At 49.3% G+C, this 15,672-nt stretch overlaps 1 protein-coding gene across 1 annotated transcript; it reads right to left on the bottom strand.

Moving 5' to 3' along the window:
• Nucleotides 1-1,240: 1,240 nt before the first annotated feature.
• Nucleotides 1,241-15,538, bottom strand: LOC135815934 (eomesodermin homolog). Its single transcript, XM_065329289.1, has 6 exons — nucleotides 14,664-15,538; nucleotides 12,091-12,896; nucleotides 9,867-10,137; nucleotides 8,008-8,151; nucleotides 6,939-7,000; nucleotides 1,241-2,143 (listed from the first exon to the last, which is right to left on the bottom strand). Exons 1-6 carry the CDS (start codon nucleotides 15,120-15,122, stop codon nucleotides 1,939-1,941), a joined length of 1,947 nt encoding a protein of 648 aa, XP_065185361.1. The 5' UTR covers nucleotides 15,123-15,538; the 3' UTR covers nucleotides 1,241-1,938.
• Between the last annotated feature and the right edge of the window lie 134 nt (nucleotides 15,539-15,672).

Below are 15,672 nucleotides of genomic sequence, written 5' to 3'. Positions count from 1 at the left end.
GTGCTGGGTGGTCGAGGCCATGGTTTACACACTAGTGCAATGATTACTAGTGCATGTACCGTAAAGTACCGTTGATCCGCCTAATAGACACCCTTAGCAAACAACGGTAACGCTATTTTTTTACGGTACTCGTACCTTGATCACCCAAATAGCGTTGAAGCTGCAGCGTATAAACGTTACGGGGGCTGATTTATCGTTGTGACCAACGGTACGTGTTTTAGCCAAATATTGCATAGTCCGTACGCATTTCACCTTGTGTCGCGTATATGGTGACAAAAATGGTTGTACCGCCCGAAATCAAAGCTATTCTCGTGGCAACAGCGTACTAAAAATAGCGTGCATCTTGCTAAAGGTCGAACCCAAATCACGGTATTTTCCCCCTTACGATAATACCGTTACAACATAACGTTTTTTGCTAAGGGTGTCAAATCTCTAATTCCCGCCCCTGTCGATTTTCTACCTGTTAAGCGACTTCGGCGTATGCAACGAAATACGATGTTGAACCGACGCTGTACACAATACATGCCAATCCAGGATGAAAATGTGCACAATCCAGCACATCGAGTTTGATCCTCCACTTTGTTGTACATCGTACTGCACTTGACAGCCTTGATCTAATTCCCGCCCCCTGCCGGGAAGCGATATGGCGTGGGGGGGGGGGGGGGGGATCAACGGTACTTTACGGTATGTGTGTGTGTGTGTGTGTGTGTGTGTGTGTGTGTGCTGGGTGGTTGAGGCCATGGTTTACATGCAGGAGCGTGTACTCTACTACTGGAGGACTTCGGATTCCCTGCTCCTGATCACATGTTGTACTGTTGCCATAGTTACCACAGCAACATCGGATAGGGCGCTGAAGATCAGAGAGCTGTCGCTTCAGGCTAGTGTCATGTTCTTCTTTTTTCAAGATTCCAGGGACTTTGTTCTTATTCTGTGCTTGTGCATCACATCGTACAGGTACACTGGGTGCATACATACATCCATACATGTAGCGTTACATGAAAAACACACACACACACTGGTGTTCCTAAATCTCTGCATCCAGCCTGGCACGTTCTTCGGTGCCCGTTGTTGCCCTGTTACGCTTCCAGGCGCAGCAGTGTTCAGACCTGAGCCATCCCCAATCAAGCTTTGCTGACACAGCAGGTGCCAGGCAAGATACATTACACATGACATGTGCCATCACTTTCACACAATGTCAATACATGCACATGTACTTGAAGTACACAGCAGACTATTAAAATATTATTGTATGTTACACATAGGTCTTAGAGTTCAATAAGGCATGATTCAGTAGTCGACGAAGAAATAAAGCAGAGTAATTCTTTGTGAGCTACACCTGTTATAGATGATGATTCTTGTTCAGTGGGTATGGTATGAGCATTGATTTACTTACGGGTCTGCTATGAATGGTACGATAGTTATATGCTGTGCTTGGAACCGTGTGTGTTGAAGAATGGATAGATGCAGCAGTATATACCAGTGAACTCTTGTGTTACTGTTAACTGTTAGATGAGAGAATGGCGTAATTCTGATGCAACAGCGCTCAACAGCGAATGCAGTGGACTGCCGCGGCCAACGGCGGCGATTTAGAATTACTTGTACCACCGTGTGTTGCGTGAGTATCTTAGCACACACACATATAGAGCTATGAGTATTTTTAATTAAACATGTGCAACTGACTGTGTTGCAGTGTACAAACAATTCAAAAAGTACCGTAGCAAGTATGTTAGCACTTAGAGCTTATCACTATCTTATGTGTAGTGTATTCAGTAACATTTTAGAGTTGACTATTTCAGTTGTAACAACGTTCCTAGCCTCCGGTCGACACTAACAGAAGATGCATGTTACCACTTCCTTGCAAAGACTAATCAGATAAAAACATGTTCTATATAGTGACTCTGTAGCCTGTACCTTCGGACTCTTCTAACATGTTCCAACTTAGACGGAGTCTAAGGAGGATGGTGCTTCACCAATCATGTCAGCATCGACGCGTGCTGGTCGGGGTCGAGGTCGTAGGTCCCAGCTGCCGTTAATGCTCCCGTGTGCACCGACCTCCTCGGCTGAGAGAGGTGACTTGTCTCCTCCGTTCTCCTCGCTGGTCTTATCATCAGATCTGTTGCGTGGTCGACGAGAGGATGGCCGCCTAAAAACCACAAGAAATCAAGTCGAAATGTCATTGGGCCAGAGTGTAACGAATTATGATATAAAACCGCTGACCATTAGTAAATATGGCTGCGGTCACACCGCGCACCGAAAAAAGCGCTTAGGTTACCACGGAAATAACTGAATTTTTGGTTCTCGTCTTTTTGGGCCATTTTTGAAAGTGCTGAGCCGCTTGTGCTGAATGCATTGGACACTGAGCCATTTCCAAAGCCGCGCGTCACTGTTTCCTCACCGCTTTGTGGCTTCATTTTAACAATAACTACGACTCTCTAAAGCCTGGTTCACACTAGGCCGATTTTCCGGCCGATACTCCGACACCGACTCCGACACGGAGTCTGCCGACTGTGTCGGATGAGTCGGACTAGCTGTTCACACACAAAGGTGGGCAATTTCGTTTGTACTTTAGTTGTACATGTAGGCTTGTCTGTAACACACGGACACGCGGTACACAGCCGCACTGCCACTAGACCGTAGTACTAGTAGACGCTAGCTAGCTAGCTAGACAGCGGAAATGAGATAGTTTTTACACGAGCCACAAAGCCAAAGCGGCAAAGGTGTGAAAGGGCTAGCGTCTAGTACAGTGCTACTAGTACTGTAGTAGCGATCCCGTGCAGCCAGTTCACATGGTTCACGTTCTGCACCAACGCTCTCCGCTGTCATGGTGAAAAGCCTACAGTGATTGGTCCGGTGCATGCTCCATCACGCGCAAGCGCTAAAATTCGGCCGGCTTTTCGGCTAAATATCGACCAGTCGATACTTGGCCGAAAACTAGTGCGACAAGAAAATCGTCGCAGATTTTCGGAACCCTGTACGACAACACCGTTCACACTACGCAATTTTCGCCCCGATCTTGAGGATTTTTCGTACGAGTCCATGTCGGCCGGAAAATCGGCCTAGTGTGAACCAGGCTTAAGTATTACTTCCTCCGCGTCATCGAAATTGTCGCAGTTTGGCCAGCGAATTGAAACTTGATATTACTCACGACAGAAGCTACAGAATCAGTAATTTATTACACAGGGTGATAGTCTGAAGTCTACAGTTACGTTCTAAGACAATGTTCCGTCGGATGGTGCGCATCACGCCGAGCTGGAGGCGTCGTCCTCGCTGATATCAGTCGACGAAACAATTTCGTTCTGTACAGAGTCCAAGGTGGCTGCAAGTTGGTCGCGCGTGGTCTCGCATGCTTTGAATTTCTCCAAAGGAAAGGACCTGTCATGCTTGTCACCGGCTCTGGATGACTTAGCATGAGCCGTACGGCTGCCTGTGTGATGGGAATAATTATTCCCACCATCGTCAGAAAGGATACCCTTGAAGGAAGCCCACAAAAGACGCCAAACTGAATCCATGCGCTCCGCTGGATAATCTTCCCATGCGCTCTTCACAGCTTCGACGAGGTCCTTCACGTTCTTCTTCACCACCAACTCGGTGTCCGTCTGGAGGCTGGCGAAGAAGGCGAGATCGTTACAATTGAGGTCGGGTGATTGCGCAGGCTGCGTAACAACTTCGATTTTGAATCCACCTTTCTTCCCGTGACGAGCCCAATGACCTTCGTTGACTTTCGCCGTGTGCGGGCGCGCTCCATCATGCTGGTAGTACAGTGTATCACCAGCCTCAGGCTTGCCCGATCCGCGCTTGTACCACCACATCTTACTTCGCATCGCGTCCAGCACGCCGTCTTTTTTTAGCATCACTTTGCGATACTCCTCCGCATTCACGGTGACACTCTCGAGAATGTCAGTTTCACCAGCCACAGTGCCTGTACGTGCATCGCTGCGCTTCGCCTTGCGCTCCAGGGTGAAGGGCCAGATCCCGATCTTGCCATCGAATCCATACTCTGGTCGCGGGCGAGCTGTCGCAGCTAGAAACAAAGTTACATGACTTTAGGCATACGTGATTTATGGTACACAGAGCCGTCTGCGGGCATTTGTACGGTACGCTCCACTTCGCCAGTCGATTCGTTCACAGTGAACTGAGGAAATACTCTGCACACAGCTCCGTCCTTCATTAGATAAAACCATTTTTCGTCCCCATGGACGATGTCTAAACAGTCCACGAATTTCCTCGACCGCTTGGTATACCTGTCCAGAACCCACGAGAGACGATTCAGACGATGGCGAGTGGAGAGCTTCGGTTTGATGTACCGCCTGCGTCGAACTGCACCAAGAACTTTACACCATCGTCTCACAGATGCAGGTGAACATGGATATCCCGCGGAGGCAAGCTCTCCTGCGAGCTTCTTGCAGGAATACTTTCCCCAGTTGGAGTCATTGATAGCAACGAGCTTTGCTGCCAGCTCAACAGTCAACTTCATATTTTGCCCACCGCAAAGACTGGCTCTGCGTCGTGTCATCCTCACGTTCCCTGCCAGTGATTCGTCAGCGACTTGGTCTTTGTACTTTTGGACTATCCGTTGGACCGTTCGGCTGGTAAGTTGAAGGTGAGGGAACCGCTTCTTCAACTTCCCCATCCCTCCATATGGCAGTTTATCAGCGCCCTTCGAAATCTCCAGATAGGTCGAAATGATTCGCCAGCGATCTGGCGTTTTCACATCTGCGCCTTTCAAGCGAGGCGTTTTCGGTTTGTCGCTCTTGGATGGAGTTTGTTCACCTCTCAAATTTCTTGCAACGCGCTCCAAGCGCTTAGGCTTCTTTGGCGAACTCATTCTCACTCCTGATCCAGCAAAAACAAAGATGAAGACGATTGAGCAAACGACTATTATACGATAGCTGTGTTCAGGCGGTTCCGCTCGACTTGTCACACCTCGCCCGCCTACAATTTCAGGTATGTCAGGGAGGACACGGCCTCTAGCTCGAAGCGATCACCTCCGATCGACATAAAATAAAATTGTCCCGTCACTCTAGACATGAGACTATCATCCTGTCTCATTCCTTACCTGTAGCACCGCTTCTGTTGAGACAATACCCCATTTTTATATCACTGGTCAAACTGCGACAATTTCGATGACGCGGAGGAAGTAGTTGTGATACAGTGACTACCGTATTTTCCAGAGTATAAGGCGCACCCAGATTTTTTGTCATGAAAAACCGACATCTACCTGGGGGCCGGTTTACCACCGTTATTTTGACCATCGAAGTACAATGTATAAGCTGTACCGACTTCCTTTGGGTGAATGACTGCTGTGTATAGTGTGGCTCACACTCCGGAAAATACGGTATATGTATGGTGTTTTACGTCAACCATGACGGCTACAATGGGCTTGGGCGCCTGCTCAATCTGGGCCTCAATCTGGGCCGCGGAGGTCGAAGGCCTGCTCCATGCCATCCAGAAAGGCCATAACTCCGGCTCAGCGCAGTGTCAGGGGTCACCAATTATGGTGTTTTACGTCAACCATGACGGCTACAATGGCGAACCAGACCACAACGAAGTTGGAGCCAAAGAGAAAGTTTATTTCTTTCACATGAAAATATATACAGAGGCCATTTTTACGAAAAAAATGATTTATATATACACAAATGCATGTACGAGGTCACTACATATGTACAGTCACCCTTGCGAATAGTGACCCTCGATCGTGCATGAGAAAAGTGCCTTTATTCGCGATTTGTTGGTATTCGTGAGGTTAGGGGCCATCCGTAAATATAGATATTTATTTAGAAACGAAAACTAGTCGTTTAGGGGGGAGGGGTTGAGCACCTGTTCGTTTCTCGAAAAATATCGATGCACAGTGTGCATGTGTGTGCATGTCCAGAAAAGAAAAGAAAAAATATCGATACTACGGAAGATTAGCAAGACGAAATTCGCGTTCGCAAACATTTTTCAGTTCGCGAACTGGATTGCGAACTTTCGCATTTTTCGTTCGGAAAAGTAGTCGGAACACGAATCGCGGATTCGTGTCAGGGCAGTCATAAATTTACCACGCTGTACTGTCTGTACACAATGTTCGTCGTGTCAACGTCATGCATGTGCGAATTCTGTTTGCTAATCCTTCTCATAACGCGAATTCCGTCACTGAGTTCGACTTTCCTTGGAGAGCAAACGCGAACGCGAATTTCGTCTTGCTAATCCTCCGTACTATGCATCGTTTGTATGTGTTCGTTGCTGAGGGGGGGGGGGGGGGGGAGGGGGGTTGAAGAGAAACGACTAGTTTTCGTTTCTAAATAAATATCGGTATTTACGGATGGCCTCTTGATAAATAATAATTGACAAAAAGAAAAATTTCACGGTTCGCTTGAGACGAGACTCGGCTGCTGGAGGTGGCGAGGCTAAACGTATGCTGGCAAAATGGTCGCTAAGTCTGAAGATGGTGTAACTGTTGTTATCCGCAAGTTGTTGTTATTCATGAGGTTGACCATAATCGATTCAAAATTGCCGCACGTCTTTCAGAGCGAACCACACGACACCTGCCCTCGTGGTGTCACAGCGATCTAAAACATCTTTCTGACCCATCCAGAGCCACACACATTGGCTTTTCAACAAACAAAAGAACGGCTGCAAAAATATTGATTGGCGTAAGATTATTACATTTCATCACTTCATGGCGCATAACATGGCCAGTACAAGGAAGTGAGGGTGACCAACTAACCACGGGGATCCGGGAGAAAAAGAAGAAGAAGAAAAAAGAAGAAGAAAGAAAAAAAGAAAAAAAAAGAGATAACAGTTGACTTCAGCGAGACAGTGGTCAGCCTATTTCACATGACGCAGTGCATTCTTAGGGGAGTTTCACTGTGCTAACAAGGACCAGGCCAGGGCTTCTCCCACTACTGCTCACTGTGTACACTCAAGAAATGCTTGAAAGCGAAACCGCCGTAACTCACCCTGCAGATCCTTCACGGAAGCCTTTGGCAAACGGGTTGTGTTCAATCTTCAGCTGTGTCATCTGCAGCAGCCAAACATAGCAGTGAGACGGTTCAAACAACAAACAACAACAAACAACAACATTGACAAAGACAGTGATGGCAACAACAAAACACGATCTCTTATTGGCCACAGGCCATCGTGAGAATAAAGATTCGAAACAATGGAAGCAAAGGCGATGACGACAACAACAACAACAACAACAACAACAACAACAACAACAACAACAACAACAACAACAACAACAACAGCAGCAGCAGCAGCAGCAGCAGCAGCAGCAGCAGCAGCAGCAGCAGCAACAACAACATCTCTTATTGGCCACTGGTTATCGTGAGCATAACGATTGGAAACAACAACAACAAGAATGCTCCCGTCTTCAAAATAATGTTAGCAGGCTTTGCCTTTACAGAATTGTCCAGGCGTGTGAATGATGCATTCCTGTAGCCAACACTGCTCAATGAAATCCAGTTGCATAGTGCAATTAGCCCCCCAGGTAATGTACACCCGCCTGCGCAGCCACCAGACCTGCAAACACTGGGCTGTACAGTGATGCAGACATCATCTACTAGTACCCTATTCATGAAGTCTGAGACTGGTGCATGCAGTAGGGAGAGTGGAACCGACCCCTCTCTTCTTGCTGTGTGAACGAGCTCTGATTAGCAGTGCTGAGCACTCTTTGTTTGGTGGTGTACTCCACTTGTGTGGGGTCAGGTACATGTACTTTAGAAGTATATGAACATGTACGGATGTTTATGTATATTTTTACTTTACTAGGGAACTCCCAACAGATGTCATTGACTTTTTACGAGGAACCCTAGTCGACGTGTTGGTGGAATACAGGCATGCACACACTGTCACAGGAGATGTAGCTGCACAGGTTGATGTGCCGGAGATGAACTGTGTGGGTAAGCAAGGCTCATGTCGCTGCACAGGTTCGGTGTCAAACACACTTGTGATGTGGCCGGGGGGGGGGGGGGGGGGGGGGGGTAGCACACTGCCACCGGCTCTCACTGCGGCTGACTCTCTCACCTGGTTGTTCTGGTAGGCGGTGACGGCGATGAACGACGTCTCGTTGAAGACGCACGTGTGCACGACCTCGGCGTAGTCACTGGCGTGATGGAAGCAGGCCACATGCAGACGCACGACGTACTTGTGCAGCGAGTCAAGAACAATCTGCAAAACAGACAGGGATACGTGGCGTGGCGGTAAATATATTACAACTTCAAAGTACAAGTGCATGACATTGGCGTGCAGCGGTTTGACAAAATCCTACTACTTGTAGTATCCCAGACCAAGAGACACCTGGCACCATGTTTCAAAATGAGCAGGCGAAGAAAACATCTCGTCTGTCACACATGGCCGCACGGTTTATGTATAGCCAACGTGTCACCACCACATGCAAGCACAGGCATGTGTATGGTCGTAGCAATGTATTTTTTTAAGTGATACTGCATAACCATGATGCCGAGAATGCAGGATTGCTGCAGAGAACACCGGCAGAGGTGCAGCAGAATGCCAGCTGTACATCCTGCACATCCCCGTCACACATGTCAGTGCACTGAGCTGCACATTGCCGTCACGCATGCATGCCAGTGTCTGCTGCAATACCAGGTAACAGCGAAGAATGTCTAATGACCAGCATGGGCTTGGCTCTCTCCCACAAGGTGTTCATCAATGCTAAACTTTCAAGCAAGAGGTGAGGAAAGTGGTGGCGTCTGACATGAACCTTGTGTTGGCAAATGCTCCAGAATTGCTGCTATATTCGCACCCAGCACACGCCCTAGTTAAGCCAGGCTAACACCTGTTGACGCCTGCTGTAGGAAAGCTGCTCAACGACGACCTCACAAGGTGTCAACATTCGCACTTCGGTGGCAGAATGTCCGCCAGAAACATGAGAAAACTGGGCCTGATCAGGCCCCCAGATCTGCTAGTCAATTTAGCACTTCTAGCCAGTTTGGGCCACAACTCCAAATTGTACAGTGAGTGTGTATGTGTGTGCTAAGCTGCATGCCCAATGCGTCTGTTAAAAATGTTTGCACAATTCAAATGTGATGAATGGTGGTCTATGGGCAAGCTCACAGTCTGGAGCAAGTGTTCTCAGCAGTGGCGGTCCCATGTCCACCCATTATGCAGAAATGATGGGACTACCATGAACTGTGGCTCAACCTGCGACCAAACCTGTCACCGGATGTTGAATGTTCTCAGTGCCCCAGATGTTGAATGCTCTGCCCTGTGACGTGCAGCGATTGTGCAATTTTCATTTTGCTGCCGGTGCAGGTCCACACACTCAACTCACCAGGATTTCCTAATCCAAGCTAAGCACGCACATGTGTATGAATACCAGTATCTGTTGCAAGTAGACGTGGTGTGTAGTGTAGTATCTTTACCCAAGGAGAGTACTGCACATGCTGCCTACGTAATCTCCTGACAGTTTGCCCAGTGTTTCGTGTTAGATCCGTGACATCAGCAAAGAGCATCTCTTCCATGGTGAACTGACTACATGTGCTGCGTTGTGATCCACCGAGGCAGCAGCAGTCTGCCAGAGTCAGTCACTCCGAGCACGCGCTACATGTACTGAGGCATACATGTGCCGTCAAAGGCTCGAACTTGAAATGGCTTGCAATGCGCACCCAAAGAGTGGAAGATGGGTTTGCAGTAGGCTACACACACACACACACACACACACACACACACACACACACACACACACACACACACACACACACACACACACACACACACACACACACACACACACACACACACACACACACACACACACACACACAGGAGCATTGCTACACGGACCGTCACCAGGGTGAAACAATCAGAAAAGATACACACTCTGAGTCTTGGGGCTATGTACTAGTACTCCGACTTGCACTAACCTCGTGCCCAGCTGTTGCCTTGTCGTTGGTGATCTTGAGCTTGCCAAAGCTGATAACATCCTGCATCCAGTGCAGACCTGAGCTGGGCGACTCCTGGTGTACGTACAGTCGGGACGGCATTGGTGGCTCGCACCGAGGTCCCCCAATACGCCATTCCGTTCCGGTGAACTTCCAATGGTATTGGTCAGCGGGGACAATATCCACAACGACAGCATACGACCGTTCCGGATACAGACCCTCTAGTTTAGCCTCAATGATTGGGAACATACGCCTAGTGGATGAGCATATGAACACACAAGGATGCACGGAGCACACACATGTGCGGGACACACACACACACACACACACACACACACACACACACACACACACACACACACACACACACACATACACACACACAGAAACCAGGAGGTGTTATTTTTGTTTGATACCACGCACCTTCAGGCTCTTGCGCCAAAGTGGGAGTCCCTTAGATGCAGGTACAACCTCCACCTGCAAGATGTATCAAATAGTGCAAGATGTATCAAATAGTGGTTTTCGTTGCGTAACAATAATTATACCCAATATAGGGAAGTGATTGATGTTTCCCCTGATTATCCATGCATCGCACGACTGCACTGACTACCACCCTGGCACTACAACCCTGGCACTACAACCCTGGCACTACAACCCTGGCACTATCACCCTGGAACTACCACCCCGGCACTACCACCCTGGAACTACCACCCTGGCACTATCACTCTGGAACTACCACCCCGGCACTACCACCCTGGCACTACCACCCTGGCACTACCTCCCACCCTGGCACTACCACCCTGGCACCATCACCCTGGAACTACCACCCCGACACTACCACCCTGGCACTACCACCCTGGAACTACCAGTACTGCCACCCCCGCACTCAGTGACCACTGTGACACAGACTAGCGCGGGAACTCGTAACATAAAAGTTACCTACTACTTAGTAACTTGCCCAATTGTCCACGCCAGTGGCTTTCGGTCCAAGAATGCATACCACTCCGAGCAAACAGCAACATGCACAACTACTTGCCTAAGGCTGTGTGACACTCATTATGATGGGAAGCCCTGCCCGTAGACTTAACCTGCTCACATGGGTCCATCTTTATTAATGACTGTCTAATTAACAATGCTGATCAAAATCGTCTTTTTGAATTGACGGGGTCATGCGCAATTGCCAGTCCATTTGTGCCTTGTGGAAACAGCTCCAGTGGCATTTTTAATGTAAAGGCTAGAAGTTGTACATGGACGCAAATCAAATCATAGGGATCGTCTCCTTCCAGAACCACACAGTCCAACTTGGCACACATGATCCCCTTGTTAGCGGTACGAGGACCTCCTTCCACGTCTTGTTTGCATTTCTCATTAGCATTGTGTCTCTAGCAATGGTCAAGAAGTTGGACGTGGATATCCCACTTACGCTACTGAATGAGGACCACCAGTGCCGTACACCCACTAGCCATCCACCTCACAGCAGTAAGGCAATGCAGTTGTACATGTATAACATGTATAACATGGTGACTGTTGTTTCACCAGCCTTGTCGGCTTCACTGCCCTGTCTCTACTACAGTAGTAGTACATGACACAACATGTGCAGTTTTGCAAGCTGCTACCCGACTCAAAGTGCACAATAGGAGCCCTGGACTTGCACACTATGGCCTTGGCACACTGGCAGTCACTGATGGGCGTACACTGATGTACATATACATGTATAGTGGTGTAATCGGAACTGATCCAGGGTGCTAGCTTTGTACCTCGGATCGGATTTGACCTAGCTCTTCCCTATGTTCTTGCTGTTGTTGTCGTTGTTCTCTTCCATTCTGTGTAGGCAAGTGCACTTTCATAAAAAATAAATTTAAAAAAGCTCAACTGCTTGTACCACTTATGTACGTCAGACTGTGCTCTTGCTCAATGGAAACAAACTACGTTGTCTGATGATCACCGCTTTGACGTGAAACTCGGAGTAACAACTAACGGTAATACATGTAACTTGCTCAGTGTTGTCCACTGGGTGTGACCAGCTTTGCATACTGTGTACTTAGTGAGAGCATTACTGCAGCAACAGTGCCGGCCCGTGTGTAAACAACCTATATATGTAGGTCTTATGTGACTCTTGCATGTGTAGTTGTGCTGGCTCAACACAGTGTAGATACAAATGATGTGCATAGAACATGGACCACTCATGCCATCGATCTGAACTTACCTTCCTGCTTTCGTTATGACCATTTCGGTTGTGTGTCGATTGAACACCTGCCACAGGTCGGCATTCTGTAGCTTGCAGGTGACAGGTCGGTGTGTTTCGCTGATCTGCGGCCGGTACATGGGGCTAACGAGTCGAGCTGTGCGTCCGTGAAACGTCAAGGCAGCTGCCGGAAATGCATAGCGTAGGTCCAGGCTGGGTGGTGCTGGTTGCTGCATGGCGTACTCAGAACCTCCCGGTCCGATCCAGAATGGTGGCGACGGTTTGTAGTAGGGGTTTCCTGCTGGCTGTAACGGTGATGCGGATGACGTATTCATCAGGGTTGCCTGAGGTGCGTTTGTAGAGTTGTTGTAAGATTCCATGTGTGATGACATAGTCATGGGATGCCACATGAGCACATTCACGTTGTCAGGGTAACGCATCGCTGGTGACGACATGGGCCGTGCTGGGCTGTGGCTGGCATTTGTTGCCGCCGCCGCTGCTGCCTGTGTGGGCCATGTTGATTGCAGCCAGGGTGTGTTAGGGTAGGACTTCACGCTGCTATAGGCGACGGGAAAGACCTGCGGTGTGACGTGCGACAGAGGTACCGTCGCACCGTGCGCTTCAGGGCCACCTGTCCTGGGGCTCTGCTGTGCTGCTGCCGCTGCCGCCGCTGGATCCACCGGCGCCATTGCCGGTGTTGCTGCTGCTGCTGCTGCTGCTGCGCCCGCACTGAACATGTCATAGGCTGGTCTGCTGCCGTTGACTTGACCGGTTGCCATACTCTGTGCTGGCCATGTTGGTAAAGCGGATGCGGCTGCTGGCTTTATCTGCATCACCAGGATAGGAACGCATGCAGCGCAAACAGCACAGGCAACAGAAGGTCATTTCAGTTACATGCACGTCCAGCCGCAGACCAAACCACAGTAGGTAAACAGAAGCCTGAAAGAAGAAATGGTAGCCGTTTGCCCCAGACAATCAGGGCATAATCACACTGAGACAACCACTGCTAGAGTTGTGCTGCAAGTTACAACAGTGGCCTAGCTGATGCTACTAACACGCACCCATAGCTATTATTGGCTGAGTAAAAGAAAATCACACAGTGTCTTGTGTCTTCTCCCTTATCATCAAGTAACCCAGAGTGACAGTGAAATCATCGGACTACCAAACGATACATGACAGGATTGCTCAAAGTCTGAGTATGTGTACATGGTAAAGAATACAATCCAAGTTCAAGCCACTGCAATATGCAGTCTGTCGCCTGGTTCCACTGAGCAATGCACTGTGATAAGTCATATACACTGTGATAAGTCATACACACAGTGATGAGTCATATACACAGCATGATAACCGTTAGGTGTTGCAAGAATACTGTAGGAATTGAAGTTATTCTTCACAGGGTTAGCAATTGGAGTCATCACCTCTGGACACCGTGACAGCCCTTGGGCTACGAAGGATGATATTTGCGATCAGTAACTGAAGTATGGGACCCAAGCACTTGATCTCTGCTCTGACTGCTCATGCCACTCTTCAGCAGATTACTGCTGTGGCAATTACGCAAACAGAACAATAACTTCTTTATTGTCTGCCACAGCCATCACAGTTCGCATTCATCCGTGCCCAGGGCTCTCACAAGCTTAACACCGTGGTAAACACATAGCTGTTGCTGGATTCACCAGAGCAGCCTGAGCAGTCACACAAACATGCTATCCGACTTACACCTACTTGTTCACCTGCATTAACACTATAGCTTCAAACTCGCGTGTCCATACTTCACACTGACATAGCTTCAACTCATCGTGTGTACCCACACTGATATTGCTTCAAACCCTTGTCTGCCCGCACTGATATTGTTTCAAAGTCCACACGGCATTACAGCTATGTATACTGGCACACTGGCTGGAACAAGTCAAGCTTGATCACCAGGAGATGGAGGTTCAAATGCAGTGTTGCTATGAAGTCCGTGCAATACTCTAAACCCTGAGTGGAGGAGCCCATGTAAAAGAAACATGCACAGCCCGCTTGGTCACAGACGGTGAGCAAATGATCACATTTTCACCTCTACTTTACACTCCCTCGTGACTCATCAGCGGCCTTTCACAAGGGCTTCAGCCAGTCCACTTCAATCTCAGGCCACACGTTGCCCAAAGCCCTACTGTTTGAGCAGCGTCAACCTCTCGGCACATTGGAACAGGATACAATAACGATTCTCCGCCCGGGCAACCACCCAAAGCTGATCAAGGCTTGTGTTACCTAACTGAAGCAGTAGGTGGATGCAAACTTACAAAGTACTGAGTCTACGAGTGCATGTGCCCCGACATGACCCGATTGCCTGCACATGCCATGCCTCGGAGTACCTATGTCCCAAGACAACTTGCTTCCTGCTCCATGAGCTGGCCACAGAATGAGGTGTTGTGTGTGTATGTGTGTCTGTCTTTCTGTGTGTCTTTCTGTGCGTGTCACGGTCTTTCTGTGTGTCTTTCTGTGTGTGTGTCTGTGTGCGTGTGTGAGTGGGTGTGTGTGTGTGGGTGTGTGTGCGTGTGTGCGCCGGTGTGTGTGTGTGTGTATGTTCACGCGTCATGGTGTGTTTCTCTCACCTCTGCACCTGTGCTCTGGTGGTAGACCTGCTGCTGCATGTCGGAGGACGACGGTGTGTGGCTGCTGTAGCAAGTCACTGCCGCCACAGGTGTCATTGCTGCTGCAGCAGCACCTGCACCACCAGGATACTGAGACTGAGAGCGAGACAGGATAGAGTCGATATTGAAGCCATGGGTCGGTCGCTTACCGCCTGATCCAGCCACGCTGGTGTCGAACATCTCATACTGGTTGCGTTCCACTGCCACTGCCACGGGCTGTTGGTGTTGTTGCTGTTGAAGGTCTTGTTGATCGGAGCAGCCATTGCTGTTGATTGTTACTGCTGCCGCTGTTCCTGGTGTGGCACTTGCTAGCAGCTGAGCAGCTGCGCCACCGGTGTCTTGTCTTTCACCACCACTAGCACCAGCACCAGCCGGACACACTATGGAGCTGGGCTGCTGCGGCCTAAGCATTGTGGACATTGCACCAGCCTGCACTGTGAGTGTGGCTTGGCCAGACACTGGCTGGCATCCGGGGCTAAAAACAACCCAACCGGTACTGTAATTCGCTCACCCTGATCCAAGCGAGTCCTATTACAACTGACAAGGACCTCGTCCAGTCACGGCTGATGTAGCAGTTCTTGGTGTTGGGGCGTCAGCAAGTTACGTGATAACAACTGTTACTCCAGCTTTCACAAACGACCACCAGCAACACTGTTCGCAGCACAGAGCGTCGTCGCACCGTCACCACTGCGAACGAAGAAAGCTGCCGACTTCCGTTGAACCCTGCTCTGCTCAAACAGTCAATGACCGGCGGTGGCGAAGAGCCAGCCTCGGCCTGACAAGAACACTGCAAAGAGAGCGTGTACTCGCGACGCTTTCGGACGGTGCTAGTCCGCAGGGTCGCGCGGTACATTCATGGCAGCAAGCTAGACACGGACGGGATTTCCACCACGGCCCGCCACTATACTACGACTACCATTCCGCGCCCGGGTAGCGTCACAGTTCTTGGTGGTACATGTACTACTAGTAC

Source organism: Sycon ciliatum, chromosome 4, assembly GCF_964019385.1.
Source record: "Sycon ciliatum chromosome 4, ocSycCili1.1, whole genome shotgun sequence".
NCBI lineage: Eukaryota > Metazoa > Porifera > Calcarea > Leucosolenida > Sycettidae > Sycon > Sycon ciliatum.
The sequence above is the reverse complement of the archived record's forward strand: the minus strand, read 5'-3'. Positions and strand labels throughout refer to the sequence as shown.